Source organism: Panthera pardus, unplaced genomic scaffold (genome assembly GCF_024362965.1).
Source record: "Panthera pardus isolate Hobbes unplaced genomic scaffold, ASM2436296v1 HiC_scaffold_20, whole genome shotgun sequence".
NCBI lineage: Eukaryota > Metazoa > Chordata > Mammalia > Carnivora > Felidae > Panthera > Panthera pardus.
The window spans coordinates 4,626,496-4,651,975 of NW_026526766.1; the positions used below are offsets into that span (position 1 = coordinate 4,626,496).

General features: G+C 51.0%; 1 protein-coding gene across 1 annotated transcript in view; it reads right to left on the reverse strand.

Annotated features, from left to right (window-relative positions):
* Positions 1–25,480, reverse strand: part of ROR2 (receptor tyrosine kinase like orphan receptor 2) — a 191,224-nt gene that overhangs the window by 36,163 nt on the left and 129,581 nt on the right. The window contains exon 2 of the mRNA XM_053907744.1: positions 9,394–9,471. Coding sequence (XP_053763719.1) covers positions 9,394–9,471 — 78 coding nt within the window. The remainder of the gene's footprint in view (positions 1–9,393; positions 9,472–25,480) is intronic.

Sequence of the window (25,480 nt, forward strand, 5' to 3'; positions counted from 1 at the left end):
TCCTTCCGCAGCCGTCTGTTCAAACCTTTGCACTGTTGCTCTAACTACTGCCATTCATAAATTTTCTTTTTCCTTTTCTAATATAAGCATTCAGTGTGCAGATTCCCTTCCACTTCTTCTTCAGCCATCTAATGAGTTATTTAATCTCCATACGGTTGGTCGGCCAGACCCAAATATCTTCCAACTTCCATTATAATATTTTCTTCCATTATAATAGTTCCAAGTTATTGAAAGCGTGCTTACCACACTGTTGTCATAGAACCCGGTCTACGTGATGATGATTCTTCGACACCACCGATATTTGCTTTACGGCCTAGCACGGACTCAATACCTAGGGTAGCGTTCCACATTTTACCAATAAGAATGTGTTTTCTCTAACCGCTCAGTGCAGGGATTTACATATGGGCATTAGATTAAACTTGTTAAGTTTTTCAAAGTGTTAATAGGCTCATCTATTACTTTCGATGACATGTGTGTTCACGGACTCTGTATTTGTCACATGGCTATTAGTAACTCTGTGAAGGTGTGTTTACATATTGGAAACTATGTTACTGGGTGCAATAAACTTCAGGTTTATGGCATCAGCTAGTCTTTATATACTGTCTAACGCTTTTGTCTAAAAGCCCATTTTGTCTGATTTTGAGGTAGGGTACTCTTTTTTTTTTTTAATTTTAATTATTTATTTTGAGGAAGAGAGAGACAGAGTGCAAGCCGAGGAGGGAGACACAGAACCCGAAGCAGGCTCCAGGCTCTGAGCTGTCAGCACAGAGCCCGACGCGGGGCTCAAACTCACCAACCGTGAGATCACGACCTGAGCCGGAGTCGGATGCTCAACCGACTGAGCCACCCAGGCACCCCTGATGTAGGGTACTCTTGATTAACATAGTCCTGCACTGTATTTTTAATTTTTAAAACCATTTTTATGATTATACCTTAGAAACGAATCCTGTAAACAGCATATAATTTAACATGTTAATTGATGAATCTTTACATATGAACCGTGAGTTTTTTAACTGGCAAGTTTTATTTTGAATGTTTCCATTTTGTATTTTATTTCTCATTTCATTTTCATTTTAATCTGCCTTTCCTGTTTTCTACTTGATTGATTTTTTAAATTTTTCTTTTTCCCCTTTACTTGTCTAAAACATGTAGTAGGCAGCTAACTTACCTATTTTTTACAGGCAGACCTAATTTGGCAAAGTTTCCTCCAAATGCGACCAAATACAAGTGCCATGAAATGCTCAGACATGCAACCACATGCCCACCAACCAGTTTTGAGTTACTGCTTCCCGGTGTTCAGTTATACTGGATATCTAAGCCCCAGCGGTCATTATTATTTATGATTTTTACTCTCAGAGTTTATTTAGACTTGCTGATCTGTTAACCAAGTGCTTTTCCTTGCTTATGTGGCTTGTACTGCACCCTTCCTCTGGGCTCAGCTGAGCTCATCCTGAATCATACTTGGTCTTTGGGTAAAGGACTGAGGTTGTAAACACCCTCGGTCTTGGTCTAAGAGTTACCCATGACTTTCACACTTGAGTAATAGTTTAGCTGGGTATGGAATTCTGGCCTGGCACTTACACTGCCATCTTCTGGCTTCTGAGTTTACTGCAGAAATCAGGCTGGTTCTTGTTCATTTGTGGGTAATCTGATGTTCCCCCTCTTAGGCTGCTTTTCATGTTTCCCCTCTATCTTTACCACTCCCACGTATCTCTAGCTGTGGATTTATCTGTATATAGACTTAATGGGCTTCAGTACCATTCCCGATTCCACCAATTCTGTAAAATTCTCCACCAATACCTCATGAAATATCGTTCCTCCATTTCCCTTTATTCCTCCTCTGAAATCTGCTTCTGCATAGATGCCGAATTTCCTCCCATATGTAGTTTCTCTGTGTGTTTCGCTGCTTTGATATTCCCTAGCTCCTTTTAATCTCCAGCTGGGCACCCTCTTGCTCCTTGATCTGCCCATTAAGTTTCTCATTTCTCCGGCTACAATTTTTTATTTCTAGACAGCCTCTTTGGTTTTCAAATCCACCACTGCCTTTTCTTCCTTTATTTTTCATCCCTCTGGCTTCCTTGTTTACTAGCTCACCACGCATCCCAAGCCTCTCCGAGTGTGCCTTGTAATTTTCCACTACAGGGTGGGTTTTCTGTGGGAACCCCTTGGGGACTAGGTTCCTGCAACAGTCAATGCCAAGTCTTCACGTTAACTCTTGGGCCTGGGATTCCCCCCCACAACATTCCCAGCATGTAAACCGGGTTTCCTGGGGGGTGGTCCACGTCTTGTTTTTCACGGTAGCGTCTTCTGTGTTCGCCCCCTCGGGCCAGGGCTGAGGCGAGGACTGCAGCCCCTAGGTCTCCTCGCCTGCTGCCAATCGCTTACCTACCACACTCAGTTCCCTGGACCCCACAGGTTCCTTCCTGGTTTGACGCTGAAACCCAAGGTTCCTGCTGCGGCTGAGCCTCGATGACCATTCAGAGGCCTTACATAGGGCACAAGAAATGTAAGTTCTTTCACTTTCCTGAGGCCGAATTCGATTTCTGTCTCAACCTCTTATTTCTCCTGATTGAAGGAAATGTCATCCCTCCAATTCCAAGTGATGTCAGTAAAGCTAAGGAATTTATTCACATGATCGCAATCAGCATTTTCCCTCTCTTGGCTATTCTCTCCAGTGTCGCATTTGCGTCTGGGGATACTCCTCCAGCCTCAGTGCTTGGAGGATTTGAGGCATCCGCAGAGCCTTTTGCCTGTCTCCAGCATTTGCCAACGTGTGCACGCCTTACTGGTGTTCCTTTTACTCTGGAGCCCACGGATGTGTCCACAGCCACATGGGGGACACGTGTTGGGGAGCCCGCATCATAAGTGCACGACACCTGCAAAACACCACTCTTTGTCTCAGATAAACTAAACCATGGGGACATTCTCCAAGGCTGCAAACAGAGTAGGACCACCTCAAGTGGCTCGTGCCCTGGCAGCCCAGGGCGGCCACAACTCAGCTTCCTCCCCATTCCTGGCTCCTGGTCATGTCTCCATCTCTCTTCGCAAGTGCACGTAAGCACTTACATCTTCTACTAATTTTTATTGAGCACTTGTATGTAATTTAAGTGGCGGGGGGGGGGGGGGGGCGCAAGTTAGTTTGGTCCACCATCGTAACCATCATTAATGCTCTGGAGGCCAAGATCAAAGCCAGAAAGAAAGTTCTCTGAAGAGGAAGCACAGTGTTGTGTTGGCCTTTGGGGTTAGTTCACAGGCTCCCATTTAAACTCCTGGCTTCACTTCCCTTTTGTGCAAAATACGGCGTTTGTACTAATCTTTGCTCAGCTTTCCTCCAGCTCACAAGGCTTCCTTTTAGGACCATTCCAAACCACTCCGGACACGACAGAACAGGCCAGGAGGGGCCAGACCCCGGCGACTGAGAATCTGGCTAACTTGGATCAGTCAGCACCCCACAGTGTTAGAGGCAGAACAGAAGTCTTCCCTTCTAATTATCCAAGAGGGTTTCCCCTCTGCACAGCGGGGGAACTTTAACAACGATGCTAATGGATTCCGCACCCCTGTTCCCGGGGCCAGCTCTCTGCTCACCCCTAACTCCGGACACCGGACTTGAGTCCAAGCAGGAACGACATGCCAAGAGCAGAGGTAACAGGAGAGCCCGTTATTATGGGCCAGCACTCCCGCCTCAGAGTCGGATCAGTGATGGATGGTCTTTTTCTCCCAACTGACCATCCCCACGTTTTCCCACTCGGTCAAATTACTTAGGTGTTTGAGAAGCGGCCTGTTTACCAGGCCACGCTGACTGGTCTGGGAAGGAGATAAGGAAAGCCTTATGCACCAGGGGTCACAAGGTCACAGGGCTTTGACTGGTGGGAAATACAACAGACAAGCTGCCTGGCAGGGCAGGTGAGGAGGGGACCCTGAGGAGCACACGGAGGACATAAAGCCGCTCTTCTCCAGGGGAAGTATTTACAGCTCCATAAATCAGCCGGGGGCAGGGGCGAGGGGTCACTCCGCTCAGACACTCCCGCTGAGCTGTCTAGCAGTCTGCACAGAGCCAGCTACAGGTTGGGGTGGGGGGGGGAGGATGGCTGAGCAGAAGAGCCACAGGGACAGGATGGGGGGTGGTGAGATGCGCAAAGGTGGGAGTCAGAGAACACGGGAAACAGGAGCAAAGGAACCCGAAGGGCCTGAGAAATGCAGAAAAGTACGTGAGCGTTTCTGCGCATTTGGAGGAGGGTGAACGGTGGCCCCAACGACACGGGTTGGAACCTGTGACCGTGCCCTTATTTGGAAATAGGGTCACTGCCGATGCAATCAGGTTAAGAGGGGATCACATGGGTGGGCCCTAGTCCAATGGCTCTTGTCCTTATCGGAAGAGGGACATGTGGACACGGATGCGCAGGGAAGACCACACGACAAGAGGCAGGGACGGGAGAGACGCGGCCACAAGCCTAGGAAGTCCGCGGGCTGCGGGCGCCACCAGCGGCTGGGAGAGAAGCCCGGGACACTCTCTCCTTCAGAGACCCCAAAGGAACAACCCCACCCCACCCCCCCGCCCCCGCCCCCGCAGACACCCTGATTTGGGACATCTGACTCCAGAACTGGGAGCCGGTTTCTGTCATTTGAGACACCTAGCCTGTGATCCTTTGGTAGGACAGCCCTCGGAAGCTACTGCAGAGGGACTGAGGAAGGAAGGAGCTGGCCCCACAAGCCTATACCTGCACCGGGCGACACCCACAGACTCACAAAGGGTCAGGGGCATGAACACACACACACACACACACACACACACACACACCACACCAGAAGTTCCAGAAGCGTACCCAACGCATACCTAATCAATCCACATGCCCTACAGGACTCAGGAGCCCAAAGCTCAGGAGACAGAGACAACAGGGCTCAGGGCCAGGCCAACACCGTGATCTGTGATCTCTGCTGACTGTTCCGTTCCCTCTGTCCCGGGAGACTTCGGGTCGGCACCGGAGCGCAGCACCTGCAAATAGCAGGGGGCAGCCTGGACTCCTGCCCTGTGATTTAGGATGCCCTTGAGATCACCTACAATTGCAACGTATCCTCAAGCGGGGAGAGCTTGGAATTCTCCTCCTGGGCCCTCAGAAATTACCCGCTTCCCACACACATCCCAAAGTACTGATTTGACAAAACCCCAGACGTGTTACCTCTCCACTTCAAATACAGCCTTGGAGCACAAGACCAAAGGGTTTCTGGGGCAAACGTATGCTCTTGTAAATGTCACGACAATAACAGTGACAATGACAAAAATGCTAGTGACCTCGCCAGTAATAAGCAGTGTGTCTAACGTGGCAAGGAATCTAAGCTCCTGGTATATATCCACTCCTGGGTTAGCCCAGCACCGTAACCCAGGAGTCCTAGGCCGGCTTCCGTCCGAACCCTGACGGTCGTTTGGCGTGGGCAAACTTCAGGCAAACTCTCCTGGTGTAAATCACGTCTTCTGTGTTTTCTCTCCTACGTAGGCTTTTCGCTCAGGGGTCTTTCTCTGTCGATACCCACCACCCACTATGTATCTGTTAAAAACTGACTACTGGCAGATGCCAGAGTATATCCGAACACAAACGCTGTCTACACGTGTGCCTAATTCCCAGGTCCCGGTTTGCTCGGAAGAGACGAAGCGGTTCTCTCACCGAAGGACTGGCCTGCCAGCCATTTCCCCCTGCTGGTGATTTTATAGATGCTGGGGCGTCATAAATGCTAACCGGATTAAAAGAAAGAGCTCATAGAGTCCATTCAGCAACCAACACTTTTTTTGGTATGATTTAAGCCACATATGGCCAAATAGTGACACTCCCTGGAGTTCGGCAAAAAAAGCACACGGAACAACAAGTGTGGCATGGCCAGGCCAATTCCTTCCGTCACGAGGAGGCCGGGGAGCGGAAAGGAAGGGTAGAGTGAGTCCCCTTTTGTGCAAGAGCTGTAGCCCAGGAAGAAAGAAAACCGCACTACAGAACCAGAGAATTGGGCTGCAATGACTGGCGGGGGCCATTCGCTAGGATCCTGTCCCCAAGGGGCTGCTGAGGTCTGGACGCCTGGGACTGAGGCACACGCGGATGGTCGCACCCGGGAAGAATGACAAACAGCACAGGCCTCCTGCCACTGCTTCCTGGGTGCGTGCCGTGCGCTGAGCCCTCGTGTCCCGCCGACAGCCGGGGGGTGCGCCGGCCACAGCGGGATGCTGGGGCCGCATCCGATCCCGGGGTGCCCTCCAGCCACACCAGGCTCACACGGCTGCTCTGAGCAGGTGGCAGCACCCAGGCGGCCCCCACGGGGAGAGGGGCCCAGCTCGCCGTGGCCCCCTGCTTCTTTCCCACGGCCCAGGCACGGCTTGCACGCACAGACACGCACGCGAGGCACACACGTGTGCACACACGCCCGCTTTGCCAGTGAGCATCTGCAGCTGCGTGTTTCTGTGCCCTGGAGAAGCCAAGGCCAGCTTCCAGAAGCCTCAGCACTGCAGACACGAAAGCACGCTCCGTTTTCACACAATCACATGTGGGTTAACAAAAGCAGTCAGGAGGCAGTCGAATCCCGACCAAGCAGAGGGCCTGACAAAGCATGCGGCTGTGGGCTTGAGAAATTGCTCCCAGACCAAGAAGGAGGGCCTGGAATCCCACCCAAGGCACAGGATCTGACTTATCCATGTTTGGAGCTTGTGGCTGGATGCAAATAAAAATTTCTGTGAACGTTCAGCCTACGGTCGCTTCCGAGCCTTGGTCAGCAAATGCGTCTTGCATCCAGGCGGGCCCGAAGGACCTTTCGTCTCGCAGCTGTGACAGGCCCTTGTGGCCCCTGGAGACCCCGCACCCTGCACCTGGGGGACAGGTCTGCTGTAAACACGTTGCCCCCTAGGGAGTCTGGAGTCTACGAGGGGAGTGCAGGTTAGAGTTAGACTCTGACTGTGGCTGTCCACTTCTCAGCCAGCCCCACCTCCCGCCCACCGCCCCCTCACCTCTCTCTTATCTGCCCCTCACCTCCCTCCCACCGCCCCTCCCATTTCCCCCCCATCACCTTCCAGACTACCAAGGCAATCTTTGCACAGCGATCAGGCTACACCGTGTCCCAGGCCAGAACCTTGCACAGTGGAAGACGGCGCTCAGAATAAAACAGGACATTCTCCTGCCACCTAAAACGCTGTATATGTTCTACCCAGGGCTGCCCAATATAACTTTCCGTGGTGATGGAATGTTCTAGATCTGTGCTGTCCATCGTGGTGGCCTTTAGCGCATATGGCCACTGACCACTTAAAATGTAGCTCTGAGAACTAAGGAACTAGATTCTTGATTTTACTTAATTTTAATTGATTTAAATTTGAAGACCCACGCATGGCTTGATGGCCTTGGAACTAGGTCACGTTGGTCTAGTCCCCTGACCCTTCTGACCTCAGCTACCCAACCCTTTCTCTCAGCTGCCTCAGGGCCTTTGCACAGGCACTGCCATGCCTCAGGACTCCCCCGTCTTTGTCAGCCCTTCGGATCTCAGTGTAACATCTCGTCCTATGCCAAGACGCCCTTCCCTTCCTTCCAGATCAACACAGCCCTGTCTCTTCCTTCCAGCTACTCTGTCGAGCATTCAGGATTCTGACTCCCCAGTACGGGGAAACGTCATGAAACAGAGACCACACGGGACGATGTCGTGCTGTTTGGGTCACCAGCATGTACCTGGGCATCACACAGCAGGGGCACAAAGAGACGGTCGGGGAATGTGTGTGGACCATCCGGACTGCAGGCTAAGTCAGCCTTCTGAGAAATGTTTCACCAGGCCCAGCATCCAGAGCACAGGCCTTGCCCCCTGGGAACACATCCCTATCCTGATGGAGGTCTGACCCCTGCAAGCAGCCCGTGTCCCTGTGAGGTCCCATCGAGGTCCACACACCAGGCCCCACCAAGGGCAGTCACGGCTCCACACGCCCTTGACTGAAATGACTGGCCTCTAAGCAAACAGCACCCACTGGTGAGCGTTCTGGGACGCGGAGGGAGCTCAGCACCCCGTAGGACCCCGGGAAATCTCTCGGGACCTGCAGGGACAAGCCGGCCCTTAGACTGAGGCCAGCAGACTTGGGTCCTAGCTGCTCAATGCCCAGGAGACCCAGCTGCGGACACACGGAGGGGCGACCTTCCTGAGGGGACGCGGGACCCTCAACATACAGTGGGCTAAGAAATGATTATGGATTCCTGGCCTTTGAATAATTAGGAAGAAATCAGGCAGAAGTAGAGTGGATTTTTTTTGTAGCATTCCCATTTTTTTTTAAAGTTTACTCATTTTATTTTATGGGAGAGAGAGAGCCCGTGTGAGCAGGGGAGGGGCAGAGAGAGAGAGAGAGAGAGAGAGAGGGAACCCCAAGCAGGCTGTGTGCCGTCAGCACAGAGCCCGACGAGGAGCTCAATCCCACCCACCTGGAGATCATGACCTGAGCCAAAAAAAGACTGAGCCACCCGGGCGCCCAGAGTGGTCACTTTAACAGGCAATCGTCGGGCATTGAATTGCGTCTCCCCCGAAACGCACACGTCGAAGCCCGGCGCCCAGCGCGACGGCGTTTGAAGGTGGGCCTTCGGTTAGATGAGGTCTCGAGGGGTCCCCACGAGGGGGTCGGTGCCCTAATGGGAAGAGGAGCCGGAGTGCTCTCTCCGCACCCAAACTGACATGCTGGCGCTCTCACCCTCGCCCCCCAGCCACCAGGACGCTGGGGAGTGCATTCCTGCGGATGACGCGGCCCGCACGTGGTGCTTCCTTACAGCAGCTGGGCTGGGACGGCGATCAAGGCGACAGGGTGACAAAGGGCTGAGCGGGAGGGCGGCCACCTCCCAGAGGAATCGGGCTGTATCGGAAGAAATGTGTCCCATCCACTCACGCTACCAACCCAAGATGCCTGCAGAGTGCACCGCGGGAGCAGCGAGCCAGACGGTGACCTGTGGGGGAGGCTGAGGCACGAGACAGACCACCCGCTCCTCCGTGACCCACCCGCTCAGGCGGGACGCCCACCGGCTCCGGACGATTTCAGGGAGGATCCCAGGAGACCGCCACCCGTCAGCAGGTGACGGCGGCCCAGCCAAGAGTGCAGCTCCTGAGGGTCTGCTCAGCCCCGCGGGACTCCCCACAAGGCCCCTTCCCCCCCTCCCGCGACCATCTGCCCGCCACCTGCCAGCCGCCACCTTCCGACCGGCTCAGACCAGCCCTCGATGCCCCCACGGCTGCCGAGGCAGGCACGTCGCCACACCCACCAATGGGGCAGCGCCGGGCCACGGGCACCCGCCACCCATCCCAGCAGCCACGCCCCGGGTACAGAAGGCACCCCACGCCTCTCCACGCGGGCCCCCGAGAATGCTTCCGAACACCTGCTTCCAAGAGTTCCTCACTCTTTACCTTTCAGAGTCGGAATAGGGCCGTCCTGTCCATCCAGCTCTCCCAGAGGGTCATTCGGGTCCGGAACCTCCATTTCCCCTGGACGAAAGAAAGAGCACAGCACATACATCCGTGAGGTTTACTGCACGCCCTGTACTCCGCTTCTCGTGCAAGAACAACAGTATTCTAGCAACACCGTCCACCGTGTACAGAAAACTTAGGAGGACAAGGCGCTGTGGGAGCTTCTGGAAGGCTCTGATCTGGCATTGCAGCAGAAGTGATTCTTCACGCTGACCCCCAGGGTGGCAGAACACACAGACGAAGCACACGTGTGACCGAAGCCCTGCGCGCCATTTAGGGAGGGACAGAGATTCGAACACTGGCTGGCGAAAGAGAACACCTCGGTCGCCAGAGTCTGCAGGTGGCTCTCCGGAGGGGGGCCCTGGAGATCGTGAATAAATTCGGAACCGGGGTGTTTCAGGCAGCGCGTTCCTCTCCTGTCCACTGGCAGCCAGCAGCCAAGGACGGACCTACCTACAGCTGTGAGGACAGAGGTATCTCGTCCTACAGCTCTAGCAACCCACCCTCTAGAGACGGGGTCACAGCAGGCGCAACCACTCCCAGGCTCACCCCCACCCAGCGCGGGAGCAGATCTGGTCCGCCTAACCCAGAATACCACACAGAGCCGTGGGCCCCTGTTCCCGGGTCCCACCAGTCGGGCCGGGAGGGTGGGATAGAAATGGTGGCTCTGACGACACATCCGGATGGATCCGGGTCTGTGACATCAAAACCTAGCACGGAATGGGACACACGTGCCGAACGTCACGCAGCTTAGAAGGAAATCTTGCCCTGCTACACGTGGATGACCCTGGGGGACATTATGCTGAGGGAAAGAGCCAGACACAGAAAGACAAATAGTGTCTGACCAGTGAGGTCCCCAGAGGTGTCCAATTCATAGGCAGAAAGCAGACAGGGGGGCGGTGGGGGGGGGGGGGGAGGCAGGAGTTGGTGGTTTAATGGGGACAGGTTCTGGAGATGCATGGTGATGGCAGGAGTACAATAATGTGAGTGCCGTTAACGCCACTGAACCCCATACTTAAAAATGGCTAAGACGTGGGGCGCCTGGGTGGCTCAGTCGGTTGAGTGTCCGACTTCAGCTCAGGTCATGATCTTACGATCCATGAGTTCGAGCCCCGCGTCGGGCTCTGTGCCGACAGCTCGGAGCCTGGAGCCTGCTTCGGGTGCTGTGTCTCCTTCTCTCTCTGCACCTCCCCTGCTCACACTCTGTCTGTCTCTCTCTCAAAAATAAATAAACATTTTTAAAAAAATGGCTAAGACGTGTGGAGGTTCCTCAAAAAATTAAAAATAGATCTACCCTATGACCCAGGAACAGCACTGCTAGGAATTTACCCAAAGGACACAGGAGGGCTGGTGCACAGGGGCACTTGTACCCCAATGTTTATAGCAGCGCTTTCAACGATAGCCAAATTATGGAAAGAGCCTAAATGTCCATCAACTGACGAATGGATAAAGAAGATGTGGTTTATAAATACAATGGAATACTACTCGGCAATGAGAAAGAATGCGATCTGGCCTTGTCTAGCAACGTGGATGGAACTGGAGGGTGTTATGCTAAGTGAAATAAGTCAGGCAGAGAAAGACAGATACCATATGTTTTCACGCTTATGTGGATCCTGAGAAACTTAACAGAAGACCGGGGGGGAGGGGGAGAGGGGAAAAAAGTTACAGAGAGGGAAGGAGCCAAACCCTAAGAGACTCTTAAAATCTGAGAATAAACTGAGGGTTGATGGCGGGGGGGGGGGGGGGGGGGGGGAAGAAGTGGGTGATGGGCATGAGGAGGGCACCTGTCGGGAGGAGCCCTGGGTGCTGTGTGGAAAGCAATTTGACAATAAGTTTCCTATTAAAAAAAATGGCTAACACGGCAAACTTTTAGGTTATGTGCATTTATTACAATTTCTTTGAAAGTCTCCGGAAGGCGGTTTATAACTCAGTGACAAACCGGGTCACCCCGCTTGCCTCTCTTACACGAGACCCAGGAACCAACAAAGCACCCAGACACTCGAGGCCGCTCTTGCGATGAGAAGCCTTGCTCGAGGAAGCTGGGGCCTGCGAACAGGGTACAAGCGGTTTTCAGACAGAGCGGCTTTCACGCAAGAGTCTTCAAATTGTTTCGCTGAATAAACACCGACTGGCCAGCTGATTCATGAGGGCACCGGCATCTCTAAGCTAAACCTGTCTGCACCGCCAGGTCCGAAACCCCAGGATGCGCCAGGGAACACATCAGCCTTCAGCGCCCTTGGCATTGAGCCGCAGCACCCATGCGGCCAGCGGGAGGGTGTTTCTGCCCGGGCCGGGGCTTCTCACACCCAGTTAAGGAAGGTCCCCTCTTTCTATCACTTCTAGTCCAAACTCAACCACACAACAGACGCCACGCTCCATGCCGGCTTCCGTAAAATGTCCCCCATCGATCACGCGTCCTTATTCTCCAATTCCCCGTATCGCTCAACGTTCCCCAGGGGACTGTAAACAGCGGCTAGGCCATCCCAGCATTAGAACCTAGACAGAATCCGGGGCCCCGGCAGCACAGACACAGGCAGAAACCGGGCAAGGCAGTCCACGGATGTGTGCTAAAGAATTAAACTTGAGCTGGGTTGGAAATTTTCAATTGGCATGTTATACATGCCATCACTCAGCGCTGTGTAAATGCAGAGAGACCACAGGAAATCAAACACACTTGTACTATATACACACATCTGAAAGAGGCATAAAAATTATTAACTGCTTAGCAATTGACAAATGGTGTGAAACAGTCAAATAAATATACACCCTGAAGAAAAATAAGCACTATTAGCCCAATTCTACCGCGGAACAGATTCCCAGCTCTTCCAAGGTAGCTTTCTGTTTTGCGGCCCAAGGTTTCCCGGCGCGTCTGAGTCACGGTGTCCCCCTCACGGTGCGAAGGAGCCGGAGGTGGCCCCGATGCTTCTGCTGACTCTCGGGTCGACCTCACCCACCCACCCAGACCTGCAAAGTCGCTGTTCACCGCAGAAATGCTAAGACTCTGAACAGGTTGTGATGGTCAGCACGGAGGCTGCGACTTGACTTTTCATCTCTTTCGGCCTCAGGCTTTGCCTTAAAAAATAACTTAGTAGGGGCGCCTGGGTGGCTCAGTCGGCTAAGCATCCGACTTTGGTTCGGGTCATGATCTCGCGGTGAGTGAGTTTGAGCCCCGTGTGGGGCTCTGTGCTGACAGCTCAGAGCCCGGAGCCTGCTTCGGATTCTGTGTCTCCCTCTCTCTCTACCCTTCCCCTGCTCACACTCTGTGTGTCTCTCAAAAATAAACATTTAAAAAAAATTTTTAAATAAAAAATGACAGCAAGGGTCACATATGTGAGTAAAGGCAGAATATGGCCCATTACCGTGGTCCTTAGAGCTGACACCCTAAGTTTCCACAGAACGGGGCCCCGTTGTTGCTTCCTGAGAAAGGAGGACCCCACTGATAGCCTGATATTAGAAACTGTCATTCTCCTACAGAGCATGAAGTCAGACACAGAATGGTTGTCCACACTCAAGATGCTGCACGTCCTAAAATTTAAAAGCCAAATGGAACAGGTGCAAATATGAATTTGGGGAAAGGAGACAAGTGGGTCCAGCGTTTCAGCAGATGCCAACTGAATGTCTCCCGGCCCCCAAAAAGGGTTGGAAACACCCCAGAGGAAAAACACAAAACAAACACAGGCCAAAACCAACAAAACAACTGCAAAAACTACCACACACACACACACACACACACACACACACACACATCCAAATGTCACTGTTGCATAGCCAGAATTATAAAGGTAATTTAAAATTTCTTCTTTTATTTTATTTTTAAACACCTCTACAATGAAAAAGCATCGGATTATTAATCGATGTAATTCACATACCACAAAATTTGCCATTTTAAAGTCTACAGTCCACGGGCGCCTGGGTTCAGTGCCAGGCTCTTGATTTCTGCTCAGGTCATGATCTCACAGTTTGTGAGTTCAAGCCTCACATCAAGCTCTGCGCTGTCAGCACAGAGATCCTGTCTGCCTCCCTCTCTGCCCCTCCCCTGCACATTCTTTCTCTCTCTCTTTCTCCAAAATAAATAAACTTTAAAAAGTATCTAAAAAAAATCTCAAAAAAACTAAAAATAAAGTCTACCTTCCAGCCCCAGCGGGTTTGGGGATATGCACAAGATTGTGCAACTGTCTCCACTATGTAATTCCAGAATATTCCATCGCCCCCAAAAGAAATCTTGTTCTCATCGGCAGCCCTCCCCATTCCCACCTCCCCCAGGCCCTGCAACCACCAGTCTGCTCTCTGTCTCTAGAGCTTTATGTTTTGGGCATATTATATAAATGAAATCACACAACATGTGGCCTTTTGAACAAACACCAATTGTATGATTCCTTTTGCTTTTTGATATTATGTGTGGAAGTGCACACAAGACCCGAGGTGAGTACAGGACAGGAGGCTGGAGTCACCAGGATTATGGACGCCAAGACATGTCTGAAAGTCACCTGCCAGGACACCAGCACACCTCCACACGCTGCCACGGGAAAGGCGGGGCTCCGGGGCTCTGGACACAGGGGACCAAGTCGGGGTTCAGCACCGCCAGCACTGGAGCTGGTCTCTCCTGCTTGCGCCCTGACTAGCGGGCTCTCCTGCATGTCACTGCTGCTGGCTGACCGACCTGTACCCACCTTCCTAACCCCGCACACTGCCTTGGTGATCCCTGCCAGCCCGGCTGGCCGGTGACAGTCCCCGGCGGTGTGAGCCCCGTGCCATCTCCCTGATGGCCTGCCCAGCACCTCCTCACACAAAGCCCCGCTTCGGGCTTGCCTGGTGCTGCTGCCCTCGCCTCCGCTGGCCATCCGACAGACGAGGAGACCCGAACAGGGAACAACCTAGGGGAGGAGCCCCGGCTGCCCCAACGCCTCGGGACTTAATCCTCTTCTGAAATGGAGCAAATCACATGTCTTTCATTTTGGTAGAAGGCTACAGGGCGTGCTATGAAGGCCACACGTGTCCATCAGGGGCTTGGAATTTCTGATGCTCTAACTCTCCCGCACCAGACGTGGGGGGCTTTCACTGTGAAAACCCACGCAGGGAGACACGGAAGGCCACCGGAACACAAACCATCGATGGCCTCAATCAAGTAAGGGGTTTATTAGCTCCTTAATTGTTTGTTTGATGTTTGAAGAAGAGAGAACATTTAATTTGAAACCAATTGAAATGTGGCTGCTTTAGCGCAAAGACACATTAATTGTATAGTTTGACAGTCAAACTATTATAGTCAAAATTATACTTTAGTCAAAACTATAGTCAAAATTATACTTTAATGCCTAGAAGCAAAGGCTGAACACAACGTGATAATAACCCTTCTGGAACATGGGATTCTGGAACAGAAAAAAGTACATTAGGTAAAGTCTAAGCAAAGAGGAACGGTATGGATTTTGGTTAAGAATAGTGAGTGGCCGGGGCAGCCGGGTGGCTCAATCGGCTGGGTGTCCGACTCTTGATTTAAGCTCAGGTTGTGATCTCGAAGTTCGTGGGATCGAGCCCCATGTCCGGCTCCATGCTGACAGTGTGGAGCCTGCTTCGGATTCTCTGTCCCCACCTTTCTCTGCCCTTCCCCTGCTCATGCTCTCTCTCTCTCAAAAATTAAAAAAAAAAAACCTCTCCCTCTCTCTTTCCCTCCCCCCACCGCATGCTCTCTCTTTCTTTTAAAATAAATAAATAAATATTTTTTTCAAAAAGAATCAGTCAATCGAGGCACATTTGCTGTGACAAATGTCCCACACTAACGTGTAAGATTTAACATCGGGGGAAACAGGTGCGTGGTGCAGAGGAACTCAATACGACCTTCACATCCTTTCTACAAATCTAAAACTGTCCTCACCGAAGAGCTTACTCAAAAACACTTACACATCCCATCACATGGCTTAAGCCCATAACCAAGGCTCACAGGTAGAGAAGGGCTGTAGGAAAGATCCTATCTCCAAACACCTCGCATTCTTGATCACTGGATACGGCCCCGAAGCCAGGCATGAACGGTAGATTTAGTGTCAGGTGTTCAAAGAGTCCGTAGCAGGCCAGTGACTACTCAGAAGTTAAGTGAGTTAGGTTCGGACCTGAATCCTACGTCATTCATCAGGCGTGGTGACGTCAGCTCTTACTCAGGAACTTGGGGCATATTCTGGGCAGCACTAATCAGTGTCCCGCACATTCAGGGCTGAACTGACCGGCGTCAGAATGGCCCGATGAAAAGATTTGATGCTGATATTTCATGGCACACACGCTGCCCACACGTGGGAAAATGCAGAGCGATTGGGAACCAGGCACCAGCCACACACACACGGAATCTTCCACAGACCTTCTCTCAACACGGGCCTCCAGCGTGACGTCCTGATTTAGGGCGTCCGTAAGAGACGTGTACGTCTGCAAAGCAGCAAGTGGGTCTGTGCTGATTTCCAGGCTCTTTCTGTCCTATTAAAATCCCAGCTTTCTCATCAGCAGCAGAGACACTATGAAGCAAGAATTTACTAATGAAGTTCAACCCACGCCCTCGGATGTGGGCCCATGGTGCTATTCTGTTTGCGATTTGCGTCTCTTAAAAAGTGTTTTGTTATTCCTACTGTTTTCATCCTTACGCCCTACCTGCTGATCTGAATCGGTACACGTGCTGTGATTTAATTAGATGTAGTCTCTAGAATATCTGGACACCTTCAAAGCAGGCTCCTTTTAATTAGTGAGGCTGCCTTCTTCACCGGAGCTTGGCATTCTTGGGTTTGGTCATCCTTGCGAAAAGGTATAATTTCCAGGATATGAGAAAGAACAGCAGTCAGGGAGGGCCCAGAAAAAGCCCACAGTCTGGAGGGGTGATCGTGTAGCAGAACAGGAGCTTCTCGAAGGACAGGCCCGGATTTTACGATGAAAACCCAGACAGCACACCCGTTTTCGACGGGCAACGTTGGCCGTGCATCCAGCGCAACCCCTCGGCTGAGCAACATGTGCAACCGAAACCATCCGTGACGCCGGAAGTGTAAGAATGGAGGGAAAGAAACTAACAACCGAGAGGGAGCGCGGTAGATGGTCCTAAAAGGCGCGTCCGTTAGTCTGGGCGTTCGGCCAGAGAAGGTACGTCCAACAGGAAGAAGACTCCATAACGTCTCTGGGAACACGCTGGTTAAAACGTCGCACGCTGTGTGTCTCCAGCCAGAAAAGCGCACAGCGGTCAGGGTGAGCGGCCTGTGCCCAATCGCCGGCCGTCTTTATTCTCACTATTGCTACCTCGGGGTTGAGTAAACATTGGTGGTGTTCTCCCTCAAGGGCTGGCCTAACCCTGCTTTGGAAACACGAAGTAACACCCACCAACCTGAAACGGAGTCACCAGGGTCCCTCACCAACTTACACTCCTCTTTGATTCCACTTCTGCGGCAAAAAAAAAAAAAAAACCCCGTCAAGGCCGCGGGTGAGTGGGAGCCCAGACCCAGATGCCGCCCCGGCACCCCCTGAAGGGAGGGCTTTTCCACCCTGGGTCCCCGGTGGGTCCCCCGGACCCCCAACAGAGGCCCCGCTGTCAGGGTCCAGTGAGGATCTGGCCGAGGAGGGCGAGGGGCCGCTCGGGAGGCTGAATCGGGGACTTCCGTCTGCCCCAATATCTAGAGCCCCCCGCAGAAAAGGAGCCAACGGACATGCTGGGTATGTTCCCTGTTGCCATTGGGTTTCACGGACGAGTCTTGAATGTCGGTTGTCCCCCTGCACACGAGGAGTCGTTTCTTACCTCGAATCCCTAAATTTCATTAAAGGTAAAGAGAGGAAAAGACACCTTAAAACAAACAAATAAAGCAACCCTTAGTGGGAAAAGAATCCAGTTGTGCAGTAACCCATAGAAACAGGGGAAGTGACCTTCTAACTGTTTAAGGAAGGGATTTAAAGGCCTCGGCCACACGCGCCGCAGCCCCGGGACCCAGGCCTGCGAGACCCGTAGGCTGGCGTGAGCGGGACTGGAGAGAACAGGGTCCGAGGGTCAGAAGAGGCCTGCGTCAACCAAGAATCTACGTCCGGCCTGTGTGGCCAGATGCTGCTCTCGTCCCCAGAGGCATCGTCCAATTGTTCTTTTGAAAGTGGGACATGCGATCGCCTCAAGTTCATGGAAATAAGCAACAAAATGGGGGTCAATGTCTGCTACAATTGACCAGGTGGTGACAGTGATGATTTTTTTTTTAATTTTTTTTTTAACGTTTATTTATTTTTGGGACAGAGAGAGACAGAGCATGAACGGGGGAGGGTCAGAGAGAGGGAGGGAGACACAGAATCCGAAACAGGCTCCGGGCTCTGAGCTGTCAGCACAGAGCCGGACGCGGGGCTTGAACTCACGAACCGCGAGATCATGACCTGAGCCGAAGTCGGACGCTTCGCCGACTGAACCACCCAGGCGCCCCAGTGATGATTTTGTTTAAAGGTACCTTCTGTATGAGCTTGCCAGCAACAATGCACCACTGCCCGGATGTCCAAATTTTGGAGGCCGAATTCGAGATCCCGATGCGAGCAGGGCTGGTTTCTTCATGGCCCCTCTCCCAGGCGTGCAGACGGCCGTCCCCTCTGCGTCCCCTCTGTGTCCCAATCTCTCCTTATAAGGACGCCAGTCGCATTGGCTTCGAGCCCACCCTAATGACCGCATCTAAATTTAATTACTTCTGTAAAGACAGTATGTCCAAACGAGGTCCCCCTCTGAGATACCGGGGGGGCTAGGACTGCAGCGCGTCTATTCTGGGGGAGCACGATTCAACCGACAACAGGTAGCGTTCATTTGCCCTCATTGCCTCTTTAGAAGGAATGCGGATGTGAAGGCGGCTTTTGCGAGCACGGGGTGCAGACGGACAGACAGGCCTCAACGAGACAGGAGGCAGGGGTTTGGACCAGGTACAGAGGTGCGTCTGGGGGACCCGCCCACAGCCCGCTGATGATTCTAGCGCCCCGGCTGCTGCCTCAGACACCTTCTCTCTTGTACGAAATACACCCCGTGGCTGCGCTCCCCCAGACGTGAGTCAGGACAGGGGTTCTCCGAGCTCCATGCGCCCGCGATTTCCAGCAGCAGCTGTGACACCTTCCGAGCCCGCACCTGCCAGGTCCCTCCGCTCACGGCGCTCACTCACGTCAGCGCCACTGTCCCCGCTGGGCGGCAGGGAGGCCCGCAGGGAGGGGGGCGCTGGTCAACGTTTACATGGTGCCTCAGTTTACCCACGTCGTCCTCATAGCCCCTTCCCATGACCTCCGCGTCTGGATCTTCTCCTCCTGCCCTCATTTTCCGTGCCACTGAGTGTCTTCCCCGCCCTGCTCCTCTGAAGGCTGCACCTGCAAAGCTCCTCCCTCTTTCCACCCTTGAGGGGAGAGAGGGCTTGGCTTTAAAAGAGCAAAACAGGGGCGCCTGGGTGGCTCGGTCAGTTAAGCGTCTGACTTCGGCTCAGGTCATGATCTCACTGTTCACGGGTTCGAGCCCCACGTCGGGCTCTGGGCTGACAACTCGGAGCCTGGAGCCTGCTTCCGATTCTGTGTCTCCCTCTCTCTCTGCCCCTCCCCCGCTCCCTCTCTCTCTCTCTCTCTCTCTCTCTCTCTCTCAAAAATTAACTTAAAAAGAAATAAAAAGAAAATGCACAGAGCCCCCAAAATGTACCTTGTCAGGTCAGACCCCTCTCCGGGAAGCCAGTGTCACAGACCCGAGGACCAATTCCCATCTGATATGCACATCATACTCGACGTGTCCAAGCAGGAACCCCGCTCTCCTCCACAGACTACTCCCCTGCAGCTGCCCCCCACCTCCTGAATTCTGACTCCGTCGATCCACAGGCCAAGGCCCCAGCCCCCCCCCCAGTTGTGTCTGACTCCCCTTCCAGCCACATTCTGCGTCCAACCCGTCATGAAATGTCAACCGCTCGGTCTTCAAAATGAATCAGAATCGATGCTGCCGGCCCCGCCCCACCCCCGCCTCGCCCCTGCCCCGCTGCTCACGCCTGGTCCCCTTCGCTCCTGGTTCTGCTGGGTCACATGACAGCCCCTGCATGACCCACCTCCCCTCCAGAAGGGGCTTCACGCACCATCACCTGAGACAGCAGAGGTGACCCTCGAAAACATAAGGCCCAGCGGGAGAAGCCGGACACGGAAGAGCCCGGATTGTGTGACTCCCGCTTACACCACGTTCAACGAGAGCCCGAGGCACGTGTGGTGACGGAGGTCAGCAGCACCCTTGCGGGGGACGGCCACGACGGAGCAGGACAGAGGTTTCTGCGAGGCTGCTGGCGACATGCGAACTGATGCACGTATGCGTATTACGCCCACCCCAAGCTTTCCGCGTTTCCCCTGGCGTGTTCGCTCCTGTAACACTACCTCCTTCAACGAGGCCCACCCTGACCCCTTCCCTCCACATCAAGCTCTCAGTCCTGCTGCCTAAAAACCACATGTCTGTCTGCTCCCTGCTCAGCCCGGCAGCTGAGCAGGGATGGTTCCTCTGGCGAACGAGTGAATGAATGAATGCTCCTGTGCTCGACACCTTCCAGCACCTTCCACCTGCTCTACCCTCTGTCCGCCCTCCATGCAGATGCACACGCACACGCGGCCTCCTGAACTCGCCCGGGCTCCTCTACCCTTCACGCCCCCCTCCCCCCGTCAACAACTCCAGCCCCTTCTCCCTCTAGAGTTGACGTCTGTTTGCCCCCCGCCTGGAAAACGCCACCTGAGACCTCTCCGCTCCGTTGCTGGCTTGTGAGGCCACCCTCCCCGTCCCTTGCTGCATTTCTCTCCAGAGCAACGTGTCTGTCCCACGTCAGCAGAGGGTGGTCCGTGGAACAAGGCTGTGGGTGACGGTCACAGGCGTTACCTCGAACCCCGGCATGCAGGAAGCACCCCAAAACTCCGAGGACAAAACGCATGCTGGCAGAGTCGTGGGACCGTCACGCTCACGTTCCGGAAACCCTGAGGTTCATCTCACGGTGTGAAGGGGGGGCTCACACCTGTCCCAGGCATGCGGGGGGGCCCCTTTGCTGCACTCCTCTTCTCAGAGGCAGATAAGGGGGTCACAGTGCGGGCCCCTGCCCCTCCCAACAGCAAGCGAGCACCTCCCTGCTCCACTGCCCTCCGACCCGACCTTCCTCCCCGTGCCCCAGCAGGTGCACCTGAGATGCATTCTGCTGAGAGACACCAGGCCCCCGGACCACACGCCGCAGAACTGGCCCGCAGAACGGTGGCCTAAGGATCTCGGTGAACTCACTCTGCCTCCAAAACCACAAAATCCTGGGCCACGCGATGAAAACCAAGCATGTCGGAACTCCGAGAATTCACCAGGGCCACCGAATGAGCTGAAAACAAATCGTCCACGTGAAAGAAAGGACTGAAGGACTGGGCCCCGGGAAGATAGCCTCGCTGCATCGTCTGGACGTACAGCACCCGGGGGAGATCCTAGGTCTGACTCGGCTGGGCTGTGGCTGGGGTCGTAGGGAGGCAGCGGGGAGGGGGGTGTCACCCCTGGGACACTGTCAAACAGCAGCAGGCTGCCAGCAACACCTCAGCAGCTCCCTCGTGGCGACCACAGGGCAGGAAACACCAGGCGCCCAGAATTCAAAAGGAAATCCAGACCCAGGGGACCACAGGAAACTTCGAGAAGTCTGACGTACTTCCCGGATCAACAACACTGCGCATGTGGAAGGCCATGCGCACACCCCAGGAAGGCTAGAAGGCGGAAGACACCGGCCCCTCGTCTCTGGTGCCATCAGGAAGAGGCAGCGAAGGCTGATGTTTGATGGATGCCCGCTCACAAGCTCCCCTTGGCAAAAGGTTCAAGACACGCAGCGAGGTGCGTAAGAAAGTCTCCTGACCAGGGACTGGCTGGCCACACAACAGTGCTGACTGAGAGGTGACCCTCAGGAACCCAAACTTGAAAACGCAGAGGACCTTCGGCGCCGGGGTGGCTCAGTCGTTTAAGCGTCCAACTTCAGCTCAGGTCACGATCTCATGGTTCATGAGTTTGAGCCCCTCGTCGGGCTCTGTGCTGACAGCTCAGAACCCGGAGCCTGCTTCAGATTCTGTGCCTCCCTCTCTCTCTGCCCCTCCCAGACTCATACTCTGCGTGTGTGTGTGTGTGTGTGTGTGTGTGTGTGTGTCTCAAAAAATAAACATTAAATAATTTTAAATAAAATGTAGAGGACCACATGTTAAGTGTTCTTATCACACAGACAAAATAATAACAATACTAACAACAGTAATAAAGACGGGAGAAGGAGACTTTTGGAAGCAATGGCTATGTTTATAGCCCAGACTGTGGTGATGGTTTCACGAGCATACACTGATCCCCAAACTTACCAAGTTGTGTACGTTAAATCTGTAAAGTTTTCTGGATGCCAATCATACCTCAATTGAGTGGTTTAAAAACAAAACAAAGAGAACTTAAGAATAGCGGACAACTCAGCGGTCACACATCATAGGAAAGAGAGAACCCGCAGAATTAGTCAAGGAAAGCCACTAAACAAACAAACGGTAACAAGAAAAACACCCCCAAAAACCGAAATGAAAAACAAAAACAAAACCACAGCAGCAAAAACAAACCTTGTTGGGTAGAGGGGTTTGCTACTAGAGTTGCTAAAATATTATTTAAAATGTCCAATTTTGGGGGTGCTTGGGTGGCTCAATTGGTTAAGTGTCCGCCTGACTCTTGATCTCAGCTCAGGTCACGATCTCAAGATTTTTGAGTTTGAGCCCCATGTCGGGCTCTGTGCTGATGGCATGAAGTCTGCTTGGGATCCTGTCTCTCCTTCTCTCTGACCCTCCCCAGCTTGTGTGTGCTCTCTCTCTCTCTCTCAAAATAAATAAATAAATTTAAAAACATTTTTAATAAAAAAACCAAAATGTCCAGTTTTAACAAAGAGTACAAAGACATACAGAAAAAAAAAAAATCAAACAGCATGCCACATACACAGGAAGAAAAAAAAACACCTAACAGGAAATGTCCCTGAGGAGACTAAGACCATTATAAATATAGTCTTAAACATATTATAAATATGTTTAAAAAAAGAAAGAAAACCACATCTAAGGAATCAAAGGAGGGGCACCTGGGTGGCTCAGTCAGTTAAGTGTCTGACTTCAGCTCAGGTCATGATCTCACAGTTTGTGGGTTTGAACCTCCTGTCGGGCTCTGTGCTGACAGTTCACAGCCTGGAGCCCACTTTGGATTCTGTGTCTCCCTTTCTCTCTGCTCCTCCCCTGCTCACGCTCAAAAATAAATAAACCCTCAAAAAAATTGTATAGAATCAAAGGAAATTACAACAACTTTTTCTCACCAAACAGGGAATATCAATAAAGTGATAGAAATCAAAAGAATCAAATAGAAATTCTACAGTGGAAAGAACAATAGCTGAAATTCACCAGGTGGGCTCCACAGCAGATGTGAGCTGGCAGAAGATTCAGTGAAGTAGAAGACACTTTACTATCTTTCCTGCAATAGAGATTATCTACTCTGAAGAGAAGAAAATGAAAAGAATAAAGAAAAGCAGCAGAATCTAAGGCACCCGTGGGACATGACCAAGAGCACCAACACATACATAATGGGAGTCCAGAAAGAGATGAAAAAGGCAGAAAAAAATATCTGAAGAAATGATAACCAAAAACTTACCAAACTGGAGAAAAAGTATTCATTTAAACACTTAGAAAATCAAGAAACTCTAAGTAGGACAACCTCTAAGAGACCTACAACTGGACGCACCACAAACAAACCTGAAAAACGAAAGCAGAATCTTAAAAGGAGCAAGAGAAGGGACTCGTCATGTAGTGGGGGTCCTCAGTAAGATTAAGAGTTGGTTTCTCATCAGAAACCAAGTGGGATGACATATTAAAAGTTTTGGGGGGAAGAAAAAGACTGTCAGTCAAGAATTCTATACCCAGCTAAACTCTTTTTCAAAAATGAGTAAGTTAGGCCACTTCCAGATGAACAACAAATGGGGAAAATCTGTCATTAGCAAACTTCTCTACAAGACATAGTAAAGGGAGTTATTTGAGGGAAGATGAAAGGACATTGGAAGGAATCCGAATCCACACAAAGAAGTAAAATAGTACCAGTAAGGTACCTACATAGGTACTATGAAAGTTATATAAGCGTATTTTTGTCTGTAGCTCTTTTTTTCTATTTCTTTTAAAAAACTTCTGCATAAAACCATAACTATAAAATTGTGTTGATGAACTTAAAACATAAAGATGTAAATTGTATGGCACTAATAGTTCAGAGGGAAGGGGAAGGAATAGCAACATATTGGAGCAAAGTATTTACTATTAATATTAAGTTAGTATTAATCTGAACTATATTTTTTAAATGTTCATTTATTTATTTGGGGGTGGGGGGGCAGGGGCAGAGAGAGAGGAGGGAGAGAGAGGATCCCAACAAGCCTCCACACTGTCAGTGCAGAGCCCCACACTGGGCTCAATCCCATGAACCATGAGTGAGCAAGATTTTTTGTTAAGTAAGATGATAATAGTAATCTTCATGCAACCACTGAGAAAATGATTTTTTAAAATGACATATATGAGAGACAAAGAAATTTTTAAATCACACCAGGAACTATCTACTTAATACAAAAAAAAAAAAAAAGGAAGGAATCAAGGAACAGAGGAACAAAAAAGAAGTGATATATAGAAAATAAGTAGCAAAATGACAGAAGGAAAACCTACCTCATAATTAATTAATTAAAAGCAAATGGGTTGAAAGGACAAATCAAAACAGCAGAGATTGGCCAAAAGGATTTTTAAAATTATCCAACTTTATGTTGTCTATAAAAGATACTTTGTATTCAAGAACACAAATAGCTGGAAAGGGGTATCACACACACAATAATCATAAGAAAGCTGTAAGGGCTATATTAGTACCTAACAAAATAACCTGCAGGATATAAATCACTACTAGAAACAATGGACATTTTATAATGACGAGATGGTCAATCCAATCTATTTTAAACACATATGCAACTAAAAACAAAGCCCCAAAAACACAAAGCAAAAACTTACAGAAATGAAGGGGAAAATAGCTAAGTCAGCAATAATAACTGGAGATTTCCACTTTCAATAATGGACATAAGTACTAAATAGATCAGCAGGGGAACAGAAAACTTAAACAACACTATACACTATGCCTAACACTAAAGAACATTCCACGCCAACCACAAGATACACATTCTTCTCAAACTTACACAGAAAGTATTCTAGGACAGATAATATTCTAGGCAATAAAATAAAACTTGATAGCTTTAAAAGGAATAAAGTCATGCAAAGTACGTTCTCTAGCAACAGAATGGAATTAGAAATCAGTAACAGAAGAAAATTTAGGAAATTCACAAATACGTGAAATGAAACACAACATTTCTAAATAACCAATGAGCCACAGGAAAAAAATCACAGGAAGATTATAAAATACTCTGGGAGGAATGAGAGTGATGCCCAAAATAACAGAACTTAAGTGTGCAGCTAAAGCAATGCTTAGAGGGAAAGTTACAGTCTTAACTGTCCGTACTAAAAAGGATGTTAAACCAATAACCTCGCTTTACACATTAAGGCCTTGTAAAAAGAAGAGCAAACTTAACCCAAAGCTAACAGAAGAAAGAAAAGAATAAAAATAACAGAGAAAATCAAAGCTGGTTCTTTGAAAAGATGAACGGAATTGAGAAAGCTTTGTCTAGGGTGACCAAGAGAAAAAGAGAGGAGGCTCAAATTATTAAAATCAGAAATGAAATATGGGGGCATTACTACTGAATTACAAGAAACAGAAAGGTCTAGAAAAGAATACTATAAATCATCGTGTGCCAACAAGTTAATAATATGGATGAAATGGACACATTCCTACAGAAACGCAGCGACTGACACTGATGTCAGAAGAAACAGAAAATCTGAACGGGTCTAGAACAAGTGAAGACATTGAATTAACAATAAGAAAACTGCACAGAAAGAAAACCCCAGGGCCGGATGGCTTTTCTGGTGAATTCTACCAAATGTTTAGAGAATTAACACCTATAACTTCACAGACACT